General features: G+C 38.5%; 1 protein-coding gene across 1 annotated transcript in view; it reads left to right on the top strand.

Annotated features, from left to right (window-relative positions):
- Positions 1-8,126: 8,126 nt before the first annotated feature.
- The window catches only part of ALX1 (ALX homeobox 1), a 22,238-nt gene continuing 8,445 nt past the window's right edge, over positions 8,127-21,919 (top strand). Inside the window, exons 1-3 of the mRNA XM_004389265.1 lie at positions 8,127-8,499; positions 11,325-11,629; positions 14,588-14,716. Coding sequence (XP_004389322.1) covers positions 8,274-8,499; positions 11,325-11,629; positions 14,588-14,716 — 660 coding nt within the window. The 5' untranslated portion in view covers positions 8,127-8,273. The remainder of the gene's footprint in view (positions 8,500-11,324; positions 11,630-14,587; positions 14,717-21,919) is intronic.

The raw sequence follows: 21,919 nt of genomic DNA, 5'->3' as shown, positions 1-21,919 counted from the left end.
ATAATTGCAAGGTTTTTCTTTTTCATGATTTACAGGATCCCACAGTGTTCACTTCTAGAGCAAAAAAGTTGTATGACATAGTTTAGAGATACCTTTATATCCTAAATGGTTTGCTTCCACTGGGATTCAGCAGTTATAAATACCCAAAGAAAGTTATACAGCTCAGTGAGACATTGACTATAGACCTATTTTATTTCGTTAAAGATGTGTAATCATTAACAAATTTTTTCCTTAATTCATTTTGCCAACATTTACATTTCTTTCTTTATATATTCTAAGAATATTCAGTTTTATTAACATTACAAATAATGCAAGTTTAAAGGGCATTCTTACTCAAAACAAAATAATCAGTTACTTAAATTCTATTTTACCTAATTCAATTATTGAGCAATTCTTAATTTAGGGAAAGAATGACTGCAAACCCTCCCCCCAAAAGAAGCAGATGCGAATTTAATACAGTATAAAATAAGAATTTCAAGAATATTACTTAGAAATGTACTTTATTGGAATTATTTGGATTCCCTGTAAGTACATTAGAGACTGCATAAGTGCTAGTTAGAAACCTCACAAAGAACCAGATATAACTGAATTGTCTAAAAAAAAAAATTTCCTTTCTTTTTGGTAACTGTTTAAAATACTCTGGGAAGTATTTAGAATAGCAGACACTATTTTAATTGCTTATTATATTTGAAATTTACCAATAAAGTGTGTGTTTATGAGGTTTTGTAAATCTTCGACAGCAAATTTTGAGTGGTAGGAAAGTGCTTAAATGTTCTACGATTGAAAGGCCCATTTGGGGCATGTGATGTAGGAACTAAAAGATGACTTAATCTGCTAAAGTCCTGAGGACTTGATTGTAGCATACATCTTCGGATGACCCGACACCACCCTACTAGAGGTGGTTGTTGGGTGCCATTGAGTCCGTTCAGACACACAGCGACCCTTATGTATAGAGGTACAGGGTGTCAAAAAGTCAGTCAACGTTAAGTTTTTATTGTAGAACAAGGTCTTAAGAAGGGACAGGATGGCTGTCCGGCATTTAACGTATTCGCTAGGAACATCGCTTCGGGCAATCAGGCTGAAACCGGGCATTCCACAAGAGGGAGAGTGGGCAGGTAGAAAAGACGAGGTACTGCTGCTGCTGCTGCTACTACTACTACTATTACTACACACACACACACGCACACACACACACACACACCACGCTACTGTCAAAGAGTTACAAGTCTCCTGCCTTCTCTAAATCTCTGAAGCAATTTGTGATACCATGGATTAATTCCGATTGCCAACCTGTGAAACAAAAAGGACACTGTCCTTTCCAGGGGACGATTTGATGATCTTTTTTGCCAATACCAATATTTGGATGGAAGGCTTAAAATACGTTGTTTTTCCAAGAGTTAGACTTTAAAGGGGAGAAAGCACCACCGATGAAATATTAGCAGCAAATCGGTTAACCACTAACTTCTTTCTGTATTCGTCGAGGCTCTTTTAAGTTTACAGGAGAAGAGAAACTTCTTTCTTTTTGCTCAGAATAGAGAGTCCTCCACGTATGCGCTCTTAACCACAGATCGTCCCGGGTCGTAGGTGACTTCGCCTGCTGCCTTGAGGTCAAATCATGCGGCTTTAGGAGACTCAGCCTTTACCCCTGAGGCCCAGCAGGGAGGTTCCGCGCTGCTCCCCGGGGCCAAGAGCCCGGAGGGTGGTCTTGCACTGAGATGCGCACCAGGTGGCGGTCCTTGCGAGCAAGGGGGCGCTTCGACTTGCCTCTCGGCTTGCTTCGCACACAGCGTTATCCACGTATCTGACAAGAAAGGATCTGCGTAATTTGGGGCGGCGGCCGCCGCTAGCAAGGGCGCGGGCTCCCCGACCAGGGTCTGGGCCGGCGGGCGGGCAGGGGTGCCTCTCGCCGCCCCACGTCCTGCACCCCGAGGAGGGGCGTCCTACAAGCTCCGCTTTCCTTCTGCGAGCCACAGAGAGCTTTTTGTTCCGAAACTTTTCTTAGGACACTTCGCAAATTCAAACTCACTTATCAAAATTCATATCAGGAATCCGTGTTGCTGGGGGCGGGCAAGACAGGCTGAGAGGGAGAAGGGGTACCCAAGGAGTGAAAATGCATATTAATCTTTCCCTTTCTCTAAAGTTCATATTGATTTTTGAGATAAAGGAGTTGTAGCTCTCCCCGCCCCCGCCTTTTTTTTTCTGAATAATCCTTTGATGTGATAAACAGGTTTATGTTTTTCTTCTCTGTTGAATGTATAAAGGCACCACTGCAAAGAGGTTAAGCTAGATTTGGAACAGTTTTCAGCTGCTTGCAATGAGATTCTAAACACACTGCCTGAGCGCCCAAACCCTGTCCCAGTCTGGAGGTAAAGGGTACCCTTGGGCGGGGGAGGGGCATAGTAATTGCCGGTCTTAGGGGAAGACAAGCTGCCTCTCCGTTTGGAGCTGCCTTGATTTTGTCTGTTGGCCATACCACGGTCAGGTCTGTTTTATGACCATAGACTTTACACTTAACGTTTTATAATTCCACTCTAAGGGAGAAACAGCAGTCATTTGCCGCAGTATCTATGCTGAGATTTTCTTTCATAAAATTCTTCCCCTAAAACGTGAAAGCTCAATGCGTGAAAGTCCATACAAGGCATTTTCTTCAAAACAGACAGCCTGTCTTTAAGACATATCTAGTAGATGAGCAAGAATAAACACATTTAAAATACTTTGGATAGAAGTTCTAAACAACTTAGATCTCAAATAAAATAGTAGAAAACGAGTTTTAGATAAATGATTAATAATTAATGATATCTGGGTTTATGAATTGAAAACGGTTTAATTATGCACTATTTAAGTTATATATGTTGTAGAAGAACTCTAACCTAAAGGGTCTTTTATTTTATTGTATTCATAACTTTCTGGAGCAATGATGACAGCCACAGAGAGAGATCAAGGTGATTGATTATGATTGAAGTACGATTTTTTATATTTGCAATAAAATATTTTATAGTAACTGTAAACAATTTCTATAGTAAAAGGAAACAAATACGTGCTAGATAAGTTGAAATATTTGTGCAGAGGGAAAAAGTCATCTTAGATTTTTAAATTAAAATTGAATCATTTAGGAGAGAAGTCAAATCAATTGTTCTTTTAAAAGGGGGACTGTGTAAAAAGCTATTACTTAAACAAGTTGGAATTAAAAACCAAGCATAGATTTTTGAAAAATCATATGTTTCTGAAACAGCAAAATCTTTATATTGTCACTGAAATCACAGAAAAATTTTATCTATATTGTTTGGCAGCTTTGTAACAGCACATTTGTAAGATTGACAAGGTTGACTAACATTCAGGTAATTATTTTTCACAAGGCAGAAGCTTCAAAATGTGACAAAGTAATATATTAGTGTGTAGGTGTATTTTCTAGAGTAGATGATGGATTGGGCTATATATTTTAAATAAAAGCCTAAATATTTGTCTGTGGATATACTTCTATTTTGATGAAAATTCTTGAGCTGCTTCAATAAAAAATGTATTTCTTTATCTGTTATGTCTATAGAGCTGTGGGAAGGCTGAAGATGAAGCCAGGGAAGGAGAACAGCAGCAGAGCACACACAAACATGAGGCCATCTGGCTTCTTGCCATGTTACATGACATTAAATTATTTTAGTACTTTTTCATGAGAGTTTCCCTCCACTCCAGCCTCCCCCAACCTCCCTTTTTCCATACCCTTGCTTTTCTGCATTTGGCGTAGTTCTTCCAATTAAGCATGCATTTTTCCTTAGCTTTATTTAGTAATATGCTTCAGATTTTCACTGCAAAAAAAAGTGCGAAGACTAAAATTCTTGGAATCCTACCTTGACATCCCCACTATTACCATGTAACTTTTACTACTTCTTTCAATAGGTTGAGAAAGAAAGGAAGTAGAATTGTCTACACAAGGCTTCTACTGTTTCGATGTATGCACATAGAAATATTTTTCTTTTTCTGAAATATATTGGGAGGGGGGACATTGAAGGCAAATTTTAGTCCTTGAGATTTTTAAGTAAGTCGAACTGCCTTAGAATGACTGCCAATTTCTCAATCTCTTACCCAAACTTTAGTTCCTAATAAAGCACTAGCTGGGGTTGTGAGACTCCCAATAGTCATTTGAGTGGATTTTTCTGATAGTTTTATGCAATTACTTTAGTTCTATGCTCTAAAGGGAGTGAATTAAAGGACACGTTTAAAAACACCTCAAACCACTGTGTTTTGGGAGTTGGCACTTAATAAAAAACAAAGAAACCAACAAACTGGGTGCAGGCAAGTTAGATGTAATTTCAAATTGGAGCGTAAGATTCACCTTCACAAAATAGCCTTTCCACTTTGTTAGCATCCAGTAATGCCAGAGGACTACTCTAGTTTACTCCAAAACATCTCAATTACTAGAGAAGACAACTGTTTGTCAACCAGGCTGCAACTTGAACCTGAAATAGGTCTTGTTATCCCTCATCCTTTTGCTTTCTCAACTCTGGACGTTCCTTCCTGAGGCAGTCCACAAGCACCGTGCCTCATTCCCACCCAGGAAATGTGAAGAAGCAGCAACTGCTACACAGTGCCCAGAGATCTGAAAGAGCTGGAATCCCAGGATGTCCTAAATTTTGGTAGGCTTTGAAAGAAATATATGGCTCCCCTCCTCCATCCCTCTCTTAACCCGTCCTCACCTCACTCTCACCACTTCAAGTGTTGGTGCCCATCGGGAAAGTTCATATTGGAAGAAAGCAAATGAAAAACTGAGAGGCAACAGCTTTAGTCCAGGTCGATTTGTTTACTGAAATGAACCAAGAGTAGCTGAATTCTGAGTTTAGAATTCTAGTACTCAAAGAGATGAACAGTACTCTCAGAGGCAAAGTAGAAGGGTGGCACAGACAACGGAAGGAAAGCCTAGGGGAGACAGGCTGAGCCTGCTCAGATAAAATCCTGTTTGGAACCTGGCTTAATAAACTGGCTGTTTCTTGCTGGCTGGTCGCCCCTCAGAACACTAGACCGCGAGGCCTAGTCCAAGGCGACTAGATGGAATTGGGAAGGGTTGGAATGGGGGTGGGAGTAAGGACCAGCTTTTTAAAGCCTGCTGAGCAAGTAGAAACCACTTGGGATATCGGTAGAGTAGCAGAAAGCATTTATCAAAGCGCTATGGTCAATTTCCAAGGAGGTTATGCCCAAAGTATCAGACAGAAAAAGCCCAGGTAGCTCTCAGGCAAGGTGAAACGACTGATTTCTTCTCCTTTCTTATGACTTCCCAAAATCATTTAATTATTATTGTTTTAATTAGTATTATTTTAGATTTATTACAAGTGCTCCAATGACTAGAATTGTTTCATTACAATAAACTCCATCTCAACCTCTCAAAATCCATTTAATGCAGCTCTTGGCAACCAGAGACCTAGCTTCTTGCCAAAAACTGCAGATAAAGCATTGGTTATGGGAGTTTGCCATTAGCTGTTCCTCTTTATGGGCACATGTGGTTACATGTCCCAAAACACACAGGATTCCGTGTAATAGATTTGCGTTCCAGGAGGCTCCAAGCAATATTAACTGGAGTTGGTGACACCTTGCATCCCATCCTTCCTACCACTACCATAAAAATTGAGTTTGGAGTGCAGAGTGGAAACGAATTTACCAGGCAGCTGTTGTCCTCGGCTCCCCTGTAGGTTCCTCTATATGCCGGATCTTTATTGGTGTAAAAACTCCACAGCCTGCATCATAGATATTTCGTTTAAGACACCGAATGTTTTTCAGGGAATTTAGGGCTCTTAAGACGAGTACTTACAACGAACTGACAGAGCTCTACAACATAACTACGTTTATAGCTAGGGGTTGTATATTTCCAGTCAGCAATAGGTGTTAATCTTGCTGCTGTGAATTTTAGAAACATATTAAGCGACCATTTCTCTTGATATCTGAATATTTGAAAGTAAAAAGGAGCAGAGGAGGAAAGGACAGAGCCGAAAATCACCGAACCACACCCAACATTCCGACAGGGACGGTCCAGGAACCGCCTAGAAACTGTCCAGGAAGCATACAGCTGCTCCTCCGCTTTAGGCAGGGTCAGAGTGCGACAGGGCACCATCTCTCATGCGCTTAGCTTCCTGGACCTTTTCTGCGGACTCAAGCCAGAGAACCGCCGCACAGTGCCGAGAAAGCCCAGCTTGGAGTTCCCGCACTATGGCTCACCCTGGCTTTCTCCTGGTGCGAGGTCCCCGAACGCTTTCCTTTGACGATGCCCTTTGAGATTTAACAATTCGCTGTGGGTGCTTGCTGGACTACTTGGGACACAGTAATAATATTAGCATCAACTACGCCGGAATACAGTCAACTCGCCAGAAGCTGAGGGCTCTCAACACCGCGAGAGCGGTGCCACCTGAATGGATTTTGCGTCCCTCCGCGGGAGAACAGTCCCCGTGGGCCGCCGGCCGGTTGTCTGAGGATGCTGCCCCGGGCCCTTCCGCGGGGAGTCCGTCGGGCTCGACCTGGGTGTGCAGGGAAGACCCAGCCTCTACGGCAATGCTAAGGAGCAGCTCGGGGGGCGCAGCACTCCATGGTTGTTTTTGCCGGGCTGCGGCCTGGCCCAGGCACGAAGAGAGTCTCGCCAATGCGGCGTGGGTCAGCCAAGACCCCCGAAGAGGAAGGAAATCACCGGACCCACCCGATGCCCTCCAGAGTTGGGCTTGGCCTCACTGGTCCCACAAGCCCTCGCCACTCCCTTTCCATCCAAGACCGTGGCCTAGTTGCCACGCTGGTCTCGGGAGACGCGACGGGTGCTGCAAGAGCCTGTGGCAAGAAAGTCTGTGAGGACCCACGAGCAGAGAGGCCTCCCTGACAGAGCGCAACCTTGCCCCAGACTTGTGAGGACAATTCATCAAAGTTGCCAGTTTTAGAGGCCTGTTGCAAATGGTCTTTTCATGCCCAAGGCGCTGAACGCATTTGCCTCAGACGCCCCGGGCCCCTCGGAAGCCTGGGTCAAGGCTCACAGCCACACAGAAGGGCTTTCAGCCCGCGGTGCTGCCCTGCCCTCATGGAGCGACCAGCACCCCGCCCGTCCTAAGGTCCCCACCAGAGAGAAGGAGAGGCCTAGGCTCTACCAGCGCCTGGAACACTGCCCTGCGAGTGCGCCCACCCCCGCACGCCTTTTTCAAATAAGTCTCCCGCGACTCTTTAAAAATAAAAATAATTTATTTAAAAACCGCGCTGAAGTCCGTCCTCCTCTTCCTCATAAATCTCCCTCTGGCCTAGACAAGCCCCTCCTCTGGCCCAGATTAAGGACCCTTTGGAGGCACGTTTTCTAACAGGCTTTCTTAAAATAATCTGCATCTAATGATAAAATCGTGAAGGAAGGGGAGGGGTGGGAGGAGGGTAGGGAAATAGCTGGTATTGGTGTCAATCGTTTCAGTGCCTCTTTCTCCGCTTCCCTCTCTCACCCTTCGCCACCACGTCCACACACCCCGCATTCCAGAGAGAAAGGCAAGGCCAAGGCCTCGCAAAGGGCAGAGCGCGAAGGGACGCCGAGTTTCTGCGCGTTCGAAGCAGAAGCAGCCCCTCTACCACGGCAGTCCTAGTTAATAGCTGCCAATGTATCCGGCTTCTTGAGCTTCAGATTAATGTGGATCTTCCACGCAAACGGTTTACGGATGAAATAAACGACCTTTCGAGCAATACTTCCTTTCAAGTTCTTAAGACGCCTCTAAATCTTTCTGGTAGTGAGTGGCCGGCGGGGGGGCGGGGTGGGGACGACGGGGTGCCAGGCGGGAGGACGGATGGCGTAGAGACCGGGGAGTGGAAGGTTAACTGTTTTGCGATCTCACCAACTCTTCCGAAATGCCAGTCGACTGTCGCGGCGTCTATGTTTCTGGGTGTCGGGGCCTCGTCCCTTCTGGCAAATGTCTGAAATGGAGCTGTCTGTCTAACAACCTAGGCCTGGACGCGCCCTGCCCGGGTAAGTGGGGAAGGTGGGGGTAGGGTGGGGGCGGAGGGGGACCCGGGGTGGAGTTAGTCGCCTGCTATTTTCATATTCATTAGAACTGGGAGGTTTCCCGAGGAGCCCAGCTGAGTTTCAAGATATAAAAGCAACTTCGGGTGCCCCCTTTCCAGCCGGGACATATTAAAGGGCTCGGAGCTGGGCAGTTCCCGGCGCCGCAGCGTTGCTTCCCCTTTCCTCCTCTCCGGCCCTCCCTCCTCCCGCCCACTCGCTTCCTCCCCCAGCGCTCTCCAGCCTCCGCGCCCGGGGAACTCCGCCACAGCCTTCCAGGATTATGGAGTTTCTGAGCGAGAAGTTTGCCCTCAAGAGCCCGCCGAGTAAAAACAGTGACTTTTACATGGGCGCAGGAGGCGCGTTGGAGCACGTTATGGAGACGCTGGACAATGAGTCCTTTTACAGCAAAGCGTCAGCCGGCAAATGCGTGCAGGCCTTCGGGCCGTTGCCCCGCGCCGAGCATCACGTGCGCTTGGAGAGGACCTCGCCCTGTCAGGACAGCAGCGGTGAGTCGCCTGCGCACTAGTTAGAGCCGAGGCAACCTTTCAGGAAACCCGAAGTGCGGGACAGTTCTGGACAGGTTGGAGGGAGGAAGGAAGGAAAGGGAGAGCGAGGGAGGTACAGGGTGGGGAAAGGCAGTGAAACGGTGCGCGTTTTGGGAAGCGATGTTCCGGCCGCTGCGGGCAAAGGAAGGATTCGGCGCTGGTTCGCCTCCGCGCGGTTGTGTTTTTCGCTGCCGGTCTTGTCTTCTAACGAGTCCCGGAGTCCTTCTATCCTGGACCCGGGCGTAAACTGAGAAGGCACTAAGTAAAGCGTAACTGAGCCAAGACAGCGCGCTTCCTCTGCTAGGCTCGCTGCCGGGCGGGCGGAGCTGAAATCCATCACAGTTCCTTAGTGAACGTCTCAGTCGTCAGGAGTCGGAAAACTTTGAGTTCCTTTCGGTGAACCCCCCACCCCCCCCCTTTTTTCCTAATGTTCCAAGACTTGGTGAGCTGTTTTCTTTTTTGAAGTTGGAGGATTGCTAGATTAGCTTTTATGAATTTGAGATTTTTCCTCCTTTGCGTTTGCAGTAGAACTCACGTAAATTTTTATTAAATGCCAAATCACTTTAAATAGCTTCCGGCAAAGAATCACCCGTGTAGTCACTCCCGGATTCATCATTGTCTATTTTTCTGACTCTACTACTTAAGTCACTTAAGTCTCTCAGAATGCTTCAGGGTGAAATCTTCAACTTTGAATGTCTAAGTATCTCAAAGTCAAAATGTTATCAAAACAAACCATCTGTCTTTTCTGTCTTGTAACCCAATACAAACCTATTATTTCAGATCGCGACAGCTAAAGCAAGTTTACAATTCCAAGAGGACTTTTCGTTATCATTGTATATATTCCACAGTTAATCTGTAAGGAGCGGGTTGCTTTAAAATAACAAACGAATTAAGTGTGAAATATTTACAACAAGCCTCCTGCTCCCTGTTTTAATGAAGGTTCAAAATCTGGCAAGGTATTGGCTCTTGGATAATTTTATAAATATTCTGTACACAAAATTTAAAACTATCTTTTATATTTTATTTGTTAACGTTACAGGGAACTTTTGACTTGCAAAGGTAAATAAAAAAGGCGCCAATGGTAGGGAAAACAATCAGCTAAATCGTTTCAGTAATTTATTTAGAAAGACGGGCAGTCAATTTTTATCTTTCATATCCTGAATTTTTGGCTTATTGGCTGTATTTGAGACTGCAGTATCGGTATTGTTTTGAATTTTAGATGTATGCATAAAGTTAATGCAATTGACGGTTTTTTAAAAATGGTTCTCTAATGCCCTATGTTGACTGCTGGATTGAACTCAATCATAATTTAAATTGTCGGAAATTCAATATAAGAAGAGAAATAGGTGATTCAATATGATTTTTAATACTTTCTCAACTTTTAAACGAACTTCACACTATTAGGATGAATTTTAACGAGAAAGTATTAACTAAGATGAGTGTAGGCAGCAGCCCGCTTAATTTAAGAAAAGATCGCGTCTTTCTGCTGAGATTCCCTTAGCCTCACCGCTGCTTCCCTTCCCCCCATTCCGGGGCTAATTGCCGCAGTTCCTCCTTTAACTCTGCCCACGGAGACAAAACCGTATTTTAATCAGTCATGCCTCTTCTTTATTTATATTTAGTTTTACATAACCTCTTCCTTTGCATGAAAACCATAGGCTTACACAAAAACAGGAATTTACGTTATATAGGCATTAAACTTGAATATGTTTTTATAACGATTAACGCAGTTGTAAAAATACATTATGGGGGATAATTGAAAAACAGAAATAAACGAAAGTAAGAATGACATACCATTGGAAATTACGGTCCTGGCTGGAGTGACTTTATTTACTTTTAAAAAAAATGCTTCCCATGTCATTATATGCAGCCGTTTTATTTGTGTTTGTGTGTGTGTGTGTGGCATTACAGGATACATTTTTGTTTTATATCATACTGCAAGCATGCAATCAAATCTGAAGGAAATTACTGAAACTAAAACACCCCTTAACAGAATGCCAGATACCATCCATTGTAATGTTTTAATAGATGTTTGAATCTCTGTACTTTATTGGAGGGAAAATAAAGCTTTCCATCCTAAAACATATTTCATGAGTTAAGCAGAAATATGACATATTTAGAAAGAGATTCAAGATGAATTTTTAAGTTGAAGAAATCTGCGTAAATCTTTCTCTTTTCTGTAGGAGGCACTTTCTAGAATCTGCTATGACATTCATTTCTTATTAGATCACTTTTTAAAAGAATTTAAAAAACATGGACATGAATATATACTCAAAATATTCACAATGTAGGGACATAACACCACATCATAAATCTGTGTGGAGGGGGAAGATTATTTTTCAGAAGATTTTGGAATTTGTTTTACAGATACTGTTTAAAAATTGAGTATCTTCCCTGAGCTATTTTTTGTCTGCTGTGAATAAATAAATGTCTTTAAATTTGGGTCACTTTTCAGAAATAATGCTTACTTAAATTTTTCTTTAAGTCTAGAGCATCTTTCAATTTGACTACATTATTTTGATTATAAATTGTGTGCATAACCATTACATTAACCCTGTAAAATGGAACTGAATTTTGGCAAATTATATGAGTTCTATGTAAATGTTTTTAATGATTTTTAAGCTGTACCACAGTGAAATGATAATTGTACTTAATGTGATAATTAATATTGGCACAGTAAATCATTAACAGACTGCTTTCCTAATTCTCTAAATTACTTCAACTTAATTTCTCCATGGAAATGTTTCATAATCCTGAGAGCTGTTCTTTTTCCCCTCTGGGTACAGTGAACTATGGAATCGCTAAAGTCGAAGGACAGCCTCTTCACACGGAACTGAATAGAGCCATGGACAACTGTAACAGTCTCCGAATGTCTCCCGTGAAAGGGATGCCAGAAAAGGGAGAACTGGATGAACTTGGGGATAAATGTGACAGCAACGTATCCAGCAGTAAGAAACGGAGACACCGAACCACCTTCACCAGCTTGCAGCTGGAGGAACTGGAGAAGGTCTTTCAGAAAACCCATTACCCGGATGTGTATGTCAGAGAACAGCTTGCTCTGAGGACAGAGCTCACTGAGGCCAGAGTCCAGGTAGGGGACAAATGGAGGTCTTGGGGGAGGAATAGTGTTAGAATAATTAAATAATTGCAATTTACCACAAAGGAAGGAACTGTTTCTGGGACTGAGGATTATAATAACATAATATATGCTTGTAGGTCTACTAAAATTCTTTTTTACTTGCACAGGATTTGACAGCTCACACAAAAGCATAAAACGAAAGAACACTTGAGTAATTCCAAAGGCATAAAAATTGACAATTATTTAAAGAGAGCAAAAAATCATTTTTAAAGAGTGAAAATCAGAATCATAGTTGTCCATTTAGTTATTGATGTATATTATTTTTCTGTTTTATCAGTCATTGAGGTTCTTTTTAAGGTATATACTGTGTATTCGTAAATTATTCCATAATAGTCCATAAATCTATAATTTTATTAAGTTTGAGTTGTAATAAAACAAAAAAATGAAACAATCCCACAAACTCCTAATTCTTATGTTTACCATAATCCATTTTCACTTTATATAATTAAAGAAACATGAAATGGCTTATTTACAGTTTTCTAGTCCTAATGCCAATATGTGCTATTTCATTATAATATTTCTTAAATCTAGATAAATTATAGGTTTTGCAGAGGCAATAGGAATAATGATCTTAAAATAATTTTATTATAAATAATTCTATTTATAAAGTGTACTCAGAAGTTATCAAATTGAATTATTTAATATATTTAAATTCTTTAATAATTTGAAAAAGAAAAATCACACCGGCTAAAATTCTACCTCTTAGCTTTATTTTATTTTTATTAGATTTGATATTATTTAAGTATATTTTATCAGTTCCCAAGTAATAACTGAGAGTTTAAGTGTAACAGTAACACAGGAGAATGGACTTTTCTTTCGTGCTTTTTAAAATTTAAGATTGAATTTTGCAATTCCTATAAACTACAATAGAGAATTGAAAAAATAGTGAAAAATTTTGTTCTGAGTGAAGTAACAGTATTCCTTATTAAGATTAAGCTATTGTAAGGCCCTTCATTAAAGACAACATCTGGCAGTGCAGGGATAACAAGCAGCAGATTTTTGCTTTAGTTTGTGGAGGCAAATGGTTACTTTATCTTAGTTTAGGAAGTAAATATATAGAAAGTTGATGCCAACAGAGATTTTTAGAATTGCCACATATTAACATGAGTCCTGCATGTGTTTTTTGGTCTTGTATTCATAGATTTAAATTAGTTATAACCATAGAAAAATATGCTTATGCACCAAGTGATCAGCTGTGCACATTGCTTATTTTCCCCTTAACATTTCATCAAGTCCTGATTGATATTTGTCTTAGGAACATGCACAGAGAGCTAACCTGAACCTAATTTGCTCAGGTTGTTCTCTTTCCTGCTTTGCACGTAAGTGTGATAATTGGCACCTATTTTGGGGAGATCGTCAAGGCCTTTTTGTCAATGAGAAAAACAACTTCTTACTAAATTCCATTAATGTGCTCTGGTGCCTGTTGGTGGAGACAGCAGGAAAATGTGTTTTGTTTTATTGTTGTTGTCTTGAGCCCTGGGAATATGCATGGTACACATTTACCAACAGTGTGCTAAGAAACTATGCTGAACAGGTAGCTATCTTTGCCTTGTTTCGATTGCTGAAAATTCTTCAAAGCACCATCTTAAATTTGCAATACATGCTTAAACATCAAACTCAACATTAATATGTTGCCATACTGTGAGAGTAAAGAAATAGAAAATTAGGATTCCATATGAAAAAGTGAATATTTCAAATAAATTTTAATGAAAGATTTTTTACAATTTATATTTCCACCTTCTTTCTTAAATAGTTTATATGCTGAACTTAGTTCTATAAAGATTAAAGAACTTCCTCAAAGCTGCTTATATAATTTCCACTTAACAAGTATCAAATTATGGCTAGTTAATATAATATTCTGTATCTTCCTTTAACCTATTAAAATATTAAAATGAAGATTTTGGAGATCTACAAGTGTGAATTAATGAATATTTAACTTTCTGAAGAAGATAGTTGTTTTGATAAATATTTCTAGTAATCAGACAAATTGTGGAAGACAACTTAATAACCCAACAGAGGCCACACTAACTTACAGGCTTTCTTGATACTTGTTACATTGGTCCCATTTCTTTTATTATTTCTATTACCTGTAAGAGTTGTAAATTGGAGAAATGATTGTGAAGACAGCTAAGCATTTTCCATAAAGGAAAATAAATATTATAAATGGTGTAATTTTCATAATTAGCACCTTTATTATTTTTTAAAACCATTGTTCCAGTTCAGATGATTACATTTTACCTGTAGTTCTTATCATACTGAATAAAATACATAATCTTAATTTTTTTCGTTTTTAAATAATCATGATATTTTCCCTGCTCCCATGTTTCTGATGTAATTTTTATGATCATGGTCAACATTTTATAAGATTATCTAAGTATGGGAAGAACCCAGAAGAGTTTTCTGTTTGTGACGTGTTTTAAAGATGTATATGTATGTGTGTGTGTATATATATGTATGTATATAATTTTTTCCCCGGCCCAGATGTTAATTTGTTTAGAGATTAGCTGAGTTGATAACCCCAAACTTAAAAGCTGTGTCTCCCAGACTCAGCATTCTCTTAGAGGAGGGTTATCCACAGTATTTTTGGAGATACAAGGAGTCTTCAAGATCGTATAACTGACTTCCTTTTCATTTTTGATAAATGAGAAGACTCAGGCTCAGACATATTAAATACGTTTGCTGAATGTCTCCTGGCTCTTTCTATTAAATTATGTTGCCTTGTGGACACATCATTTATCATATCAGAATACAAGAAAAACTAAAATTTGTGAAGCCTTTTCTGAGATAAAGAAATTTGTTTATAAGTAATTTTGTTCACTTGGTTTACCTTTCTGATTTGAAGTCTTTTAACGCCACATTTCCTTTATCAGCTATCCCTTAGCTAAAATTCTACTCTTTTAAAAAAATTAGGTTTGGTTTCAAAATCGAAGGGCCAAGTGGAGAAAAAGAGAACGCTATGGCCAGATACAACAAGCCAAAAGCCATTTTGCTGCCACCTATGATATATCAGTTTTGCCGAGGACTGACAGCTACCCACAGGTATGGTACAGTACACGGAATACTGGTCAAGAAAAGTAGCTGGTGTTTGTATACCCATAAAAGGATTAGCATAGGGTTTATTATATCTAATATAGTTAAGAATGAAAATTTTAACTACCAGAGAACTTCTCCTTGTTTGTTAGATTTTTATTTTACTAAGTTATTTTATTATTATTTTCTTTCAGAGCCATACACTTAAAAATATTTCAGGGTCTCTTCCCTTTGGATCTTGTTACAAATGAAATAACATTACTAAGTAGTATGTCTTTAATTGCTCTGCATTTTGATTATTTGGACTCTCTTCCTTTGTTAACTTTTAAAGGTAAAGTATTGCCTGACATACTATATCTGTGGCTATTGTTTTATGAACCATACCCGTAACCTAAGTGTCGAAAGTGGCCTATGAAACCTTCAGTTAGATGTAAAAATATCTCTACTTTCCTTTGTTGTCGTTTTAGATTTGAAGGTGCTCGTTATCTCAAGAATACATTTAAAATTTTATGACTTAAAACATAGAATTAGTACTAGACATACATTTAAGAATTTCTCACATTTAAGAAATACTTCTTTTCATAGTGGGAGCTCTCTTACCTCATTTCAAAAGGTATATTCTCTTTCTTCTAATTTTTTGGTATGATTTTTAGAGTATTTTTCTCTTTCATACTTTGTGATGCAAGTAAGTATAATGCATTTCTTTCTGTAACTGGGTATTTTTTCCTAACCATGAATAATGATATTCAAAATTGTATTTGATGCATGTTAAAGGAACATATATAATATAAGGACAAAACAAGAAAACCAAACCACTTTCTGTAGAGTTGATTCTGACTCATGGAGGCCCTGGGTGTGTGTGAGTAAAACTGTGCTCCTTAGTGTATTCAATGGTTGTCGCATTTCAGAAATAGATGGCCGGGCCTTTCTTCCGAGGTGCCTCTGCGTGAACTCGAACTACCAGCCAGGCCATGTATTATTTTATTTCTTAGTGTTTAATGATATGCATTGAAAGATACCACTTTGAAAACATATATGAAACATATGCTGGAGAAAAATATTCCTGTTCTTGGTGGTTAATACCTTGATAGTTTAGTGACTAGATCATTGAAGCTCCAACCTTAAGGATATTTATTTCTGTCAACTGTAAATTCATATCCTGGGAGTGTGAGTTCAGTCCTTTGATTTTGTGCTCGCCTTTTGTGTTCTTTTCCATTTTATGATCCTTGAAGACCTGTCTTGGGAATTTCACTCTTTGAGACAAATTCACCAAATTCGTTATGTATAATACTATGTGTAATGTAATAATACGTACAATGTTGTATGTTAAAGAGCCCTACAGATCACCTTGTTCAACCCCTTCATTTTGAAAGTGAAATGACTAGGCCCCGTTGAGTTAAGGAATTGGTTTAAGATCATACAAGTAGTTCCTTACAGGGCAGTCTATAAAGGGTTATTGCAGCTAAGTCTTTCCATGGGAGTTTGCTAGAAAAGCAAAGTTATGGGTGCCTCTTGAATAAATGCCCTACACCTGCTATAAGAGTAGAGGGTCAGTGAAAAAAGAGGAAGACTCTTAATGAGATGGATTGAGACAGTGGCTGCAACAGTGGGCTCAAACATAGCAACGATTGTGAGGATGGTACAGGACCGGACAGTGTTTTTTGTTCTGTTGTACGTAGGGTTGCTCTGAGTCAGAACCTACTCGACAGAACCTAACAACAACCACCACCTGCTGTAAGAAGACTTAACTTTTACTTCTAGTTACTCATCATCATAGAGCTAATGAAATTTAATTCACTAAATATTTTTGAGTGCCGTAGTTTACTTCTAAACAAAGTACTGTGAGAATGTTTGCTCTGTGGGCTATAAGATCCACGACAGTAGGGACCGCTGTGCCTTCACAGTGCCGGGCGTGGTCCTGGGAACATCGTTGACAGTACTATACCCCTTATAGCTCCCAGACATTGTTCTAAGCAGGTTACATATATTAACTCATTCAATCCTCACAACAACCTTATGCGGTAGGTGTTATTAATCGTCCCCATTTCCCAAGTGAGGAAACTGAGGCACGGAGAGGAGGTATTTATTCAGTTTCACTAGTGGTAAAGTTCGGATTTCACCACAGGTCATCTGGCTCTCATGTGCAAGATCTTAATCCTCACAACAGACTATCTCTTCCAACAAATAAGTTTTGAATGATTAGTAAATTACTACCAAGAGCATACAGCTTGAGCTGCACCGTTGAAGTCTGTTGCTTTGTTCAAGGAAACTGGAAGTTCACTTGCAACCAGTGAAATAATGCAAAAACTTGTTGCCATCAAGTGAATTCTGACTTATAGCGACCCTATAGAAAAATATAATTGAGACTGAATATAATTTACATAATTTTGAGCTACTTGACCAATAATGACTTTAGAAATAATACAGTCATGAAATATGAACCCTTTTCAAGCTGACTTTAAATATTCATAAGTTCATTCCATAACACTTCATTGTGATGTATCTTTTTTTCCATCTTTTTCTTTCAATCTTTATTAGTTTCTTTTAAACCCTGTTTCTATTTTCCATTTCTCTGTTTCTTGCTGTTGTTTGCCTTATGTCTGACTCTTTATTTTTCACTATATCATAAAGCATTTAGAATAGTGCCTGGCACCCATGAAGCTCTATGTGAAGGATTAATATGTCTTAATATACTGACTAGTACCCGTCTTTTTCCCCTGAGGTTATCTTGCCATTGTGTTATTGTGCCTTAGAGCTTTAGATATTATTGATTAGTAGAATGAGGAAGTCTAATAGCTAAAGCAGGAAAGGAAATGGTACAATCAAATTACACATTTGATAGCATTTTTCAGTCTAACAAAGAAGGATTAATTTTAAACTTTTCCTTACAAATAATGGGAATTTTGCGTTAATTCTCCTTGTGACTTCTCCATAATTTGTGCATTAGTTATACCACCTTATAATTTAAGTATGACAGCATGGAAAACATATGCAAAGTTAGTTTTGACAGTACATTGCATTAACAATAATTAAAAACAATACTCTAAAATCCATATACATTTCTCCATAGGTAAATCTTTTAATGATTGGTTGCCAAAAATTCTGAAATCAAGTGTCTCTTCCCGCTGCAAATATTGAATAAAGCCAGGGGAAAATTCCATTTTAACTTTAAAAAAAAAAATGTGGTTGAGCTGAAAATTTTTCCTTTGTTTGAAAAAAAAATTATGCCAAGATTATGTCTCCCCAGTTTCAGCCTAAAGGAAACTTCTTTTATCATGGGGCTTGAAAATAGAAATTTATGATGGGAAAATAGGAACTCAAATAGAATGCAACAGCTTAATTCAATAGGACATTGAATTTGGTTACTGTTATTAATTATAGAAAAAATTAATTTTAAAATAGTTGGAAAGTAGAAAATATTAGAGGCAGGACAGAAATAAAAGAATTAACAAGTTGGCAGGAAAGCAAAAGCATACACAGAAATACATGAAAAACAGAAATGGTTTAGAAAATAGTCCCCTCAAGCCTGCTCAGTGTAGATAATAATCTTACCTAGCATAAATATATATATATTTAATATATATGTTTATTTATAAATAGTAGTTACTATTTTAAAAAATGCTTTTAAATACATTGTTTCAACTGGTCTTCATTGCACTGTAGTAACCGTACTATAATGGTAAAAATAATAACTAGTATTTGAGAGATTATTTTAAGTCAGGCACTGTACTTCCTGCTTATAGCCATTAACTCATTTAATTTGAGCTCAGTTTTTCTGAGTTTAGGAGTCCAGTGCTTTTTATGCAACATTTTCTCTGAATCCATCACTGAGCAATGAAGCAGTTCAATTTTGACCCTAAAAGATCACATCACTTTGTTAAGTAAAAATTCTTCGTTTGCTTTTAACTTACAAAACAAAGATATAAATCATTTAAAAAGTCTACTCTCTCCTTAGACTGATTTAAAATACTATTTTTCTTAAGCTTGATTGTATTCTATAGCAAACGAAGAAGGAAGTGGGAGGTGTGTTATTTCAATACGAGTGACACTTTGTGAACATTTGTTTTGTCAGTAGTAGTATACTATAAGGTAGTATGTTTTAAAGCACTGAAACATGGTATCTTCTTTTTTAAAGTCCTTTATTTTGGCTTACAGGATCAGTTGTCATCTGGCAACACTACCAATTAGCTAAGTAAAACTCTTTGATGTTCTTTACTACGTGATATTTTTAAAAACTAAACAATCTCACTACTTGTGCTGAGTCTGCTTCCTCTGTCTTGAATTCCCTTCTCCTCACCTAAACCTTATCTGCTTCAGGAACTCTCCTCTGAATCCTCCTTCAATCAGCGCAACACTTTCTTCCTTACACTGTGGTGAGTTGTAGAAAATGTCTGCCTCCCCATTTACAATGTGTAGTAGTATTTAAAAAGATGATCCAGTTTTTACTCATCTTTGTATCACCACAGTATTAAACAAATTATAGATACACTAAATAGATGTGAATAGGACTGCTTCAGTTTAATATTTACTTAGGAGTACATTATAAAACAAAAATTAATCCATTTTCACTAAAATAGTTGGTTTCTGAATCTGCTGTTAACCAACTCTGTGGTCTTAGGCAATTAATGTTTCTTCTTTGGATCTCAATATCCTCCGCTCTTAAAAGGAACAGACTAGAAAGACCCTTTTCAGCCTAATTTTTTTTTTTTTTAATTCCAGAGTTTACATTTTACCCAACCAGTATTTGCCGGGAACTGTCTTAGCCACCAGGAATACGTGAATGATTCAAACAGACAAAATTCCCTGCTTTGTGATTACAAATACTGATGTTTTGTCAGTTGCTGCCCAGTTGATTCCAATACCCGTTGCTGTTGAGTCGATTCCGACTCATACTAAATTCCACAAACACTTCTTGGTGCAAACTAGACCCACCAAACCAAAGACCCCTAAATAATTTTTCCTCAAGCTTGATAAGCAAGCAAGCATCTATAGACATTAGATACTAAACTTGTTTCTAATGTAGTGAAACCAAAGCATTTTAAAAACAATTAGTTTGGTAAATAAAATATTTTATAGTAAGGTGTAAACATCTTCTGGATGATTACATCCAGCCTTCATTCTTACAAGAAACATTATTTTCAGGCCACTAGGTTTGGCTTAAAGAGCCCTGGTGGCACAGTGGCTGAGTGCTTGGCTGCTAACCAAAAGGTCGGCGGTTCGAACCCACCAGCTACTCTGTGGGAGAAAGATGTGGCAGTCTGCTTCTGTAAAGATTACAGCCTTGGTAACCCAATGGGAAAGTTCTACTCTGTCCTGTAGGGTCACTACGAGTCAGAATCGGCTCGATGTCAGTGGGTTTTTTGGTCTGGTTTTAGGTTTGGCTTGTATTACTATCATTTTCATCATTTACTAGCTGAATAATTTCGATTAAGTCCCTTGACTTCTTTGATCCTCAGATTCTGCAGTTATAAAATGGAGGTGTTTTAGTTGTGGTGTTGGTATAGATGATGATGAATTTTTTGTTATTGTGAGAATAAAATTGATTTTCAAATGGTAAAGCACTGTGTTTACAATCTATGGAGTTGAATCCTGGGGTTTGAAGAGTACCAGATTCATGAATTGACTATGGGCTTCATAGTCAGGGAGTTGTGGATTCAAATCCTGACTCTGACATGTAATAGCTTTCAGACCTTTAGCAAATAAATTAACTTCTAGGAACGTTTCTCCTCACTTATAAAATGGAGATAACAGTTCATATGACATTTGTGAGGATTAAACAAAGTAATGTATGCAAAGTGCTTAGGCCATTGCCTAGTACATAATGAGTGCTGAATAAACAGTAGCAATTTTATCATAGCCATTAGTCATTATTAATTTTGTTCTAAAGTAGAGAGATATAGCTAAATGGTTTGAGTAGTGTCTTCGTGTTATAGCATTTAAGCTAATCCAATCTGAATAAATCTACTATTTAGGGATATGTCTTGGTCATTCCAACTAGGGAAAAATCAAATTCAGTTAAATATACTTTCCTCTTTAAATTAGGACAACCAAATATGGTAACTTTAGGAAAGTTTGAGTATATTTTCAATCAGCCAGAATTATTTTCTCATGAAGAAAAGAGTATCATTAAAATTTTCAAAAAAAGTGCTGAAGTTTTTTCCCGCCAAAATTTTGGATGAGTTTTTACTTAGTATACAGTGAGAATCATAACTGAATTTATATTTACCAGATGTACAGAAGGACAAAAATTATCTTGTTTTCTATTGCTTTGTTGACTTTATAAGTATATGCTTCTTGGAATTTGAACATACCAAGAGTTGGATTCAAGTTATAGGTAATTTATCATCAGTTGGACAATAAAAAAATCACAAATTAGAGTTGTGTAACATTTCTAGTTTAGCAAATTCTATTCCAAACATTGTAATCATACAAGTTTTTTTAATTTTTTTTTTAAACTTCTGTAATTCAGTGATTATTGAATATATTGTTCATCATGCTCTTCTTTCCATCACCAGTTTCTGTACCAATCTTAAAGTTTACCTTTATTTAAGCTAATAAGAATGTGGAACTCTTATCTTCTTCAGCCACTATGATTTATCAATTTAAAGGCATCTGAAGCAGTTTTTTACCTTTGGAGAAAGTATCACATTTTTAGAAGCCCTGGTGACACAGTGGTTAAAATGATAGACTGTTAACAGAAAGGACGGTGGTTCGAAAGCACCAGCGGCTCTGCAGAGGAAAGATGTGGCAGTCTGCCTTCTGTAGGGATCTACAGCCTTGGAAACCCTATGGCTTTGCTATGAGTTGGAATTGACTCAATAGCAGTAGGTTTTGTCATATTTTTATCTCTTATATATTTATTTATTATCTCTGTTTTTTTCCAAATATTTGAAGCACACAAATTCAAAATCTTTAAAAAATGTTAATACTATAGCTGTACTTGATGCACTGTGTAATGAATATTACCATGTCTGTAAAACAACCAATGGAGTGGTCATACAGTGAAATTTCTGTTATGATTTATGGATGGACAAAATTGTCACCATCATTAGGTCAACAAGTCATATTGATGTTGCACAGTTTCTCACTGGTTATAAAGCACAAATATTTAAAGCCATGGGAAAAATATAGTGAGATAGTCTATTATTACTCAAATAAATATGCTTATGTTTTTATAATAAAGTTACTGATTTAATTAAATATATAAAATAT

Source organism: Trichechus manatus, unplaced genomic scaffold (genome assembly GCF_000243295.1).
Source record: "Trichechus manatus latirostris isolate Lorelei unplaced genomic scaffold, TriManLat1.0 scaffold00238, whole genome shotgun sequence".
In the NCBI taxonomy this organism is placed as follows: domain Eukaryota; kingdom Metazoa; phylum Chordata; class Mammalia; order Sirenia; family Trichechidae; genus Trichechus; species Trichechus manatus.
This window is presented reverse-complemented; position numbering and strand designations above follow the sequence as displayed.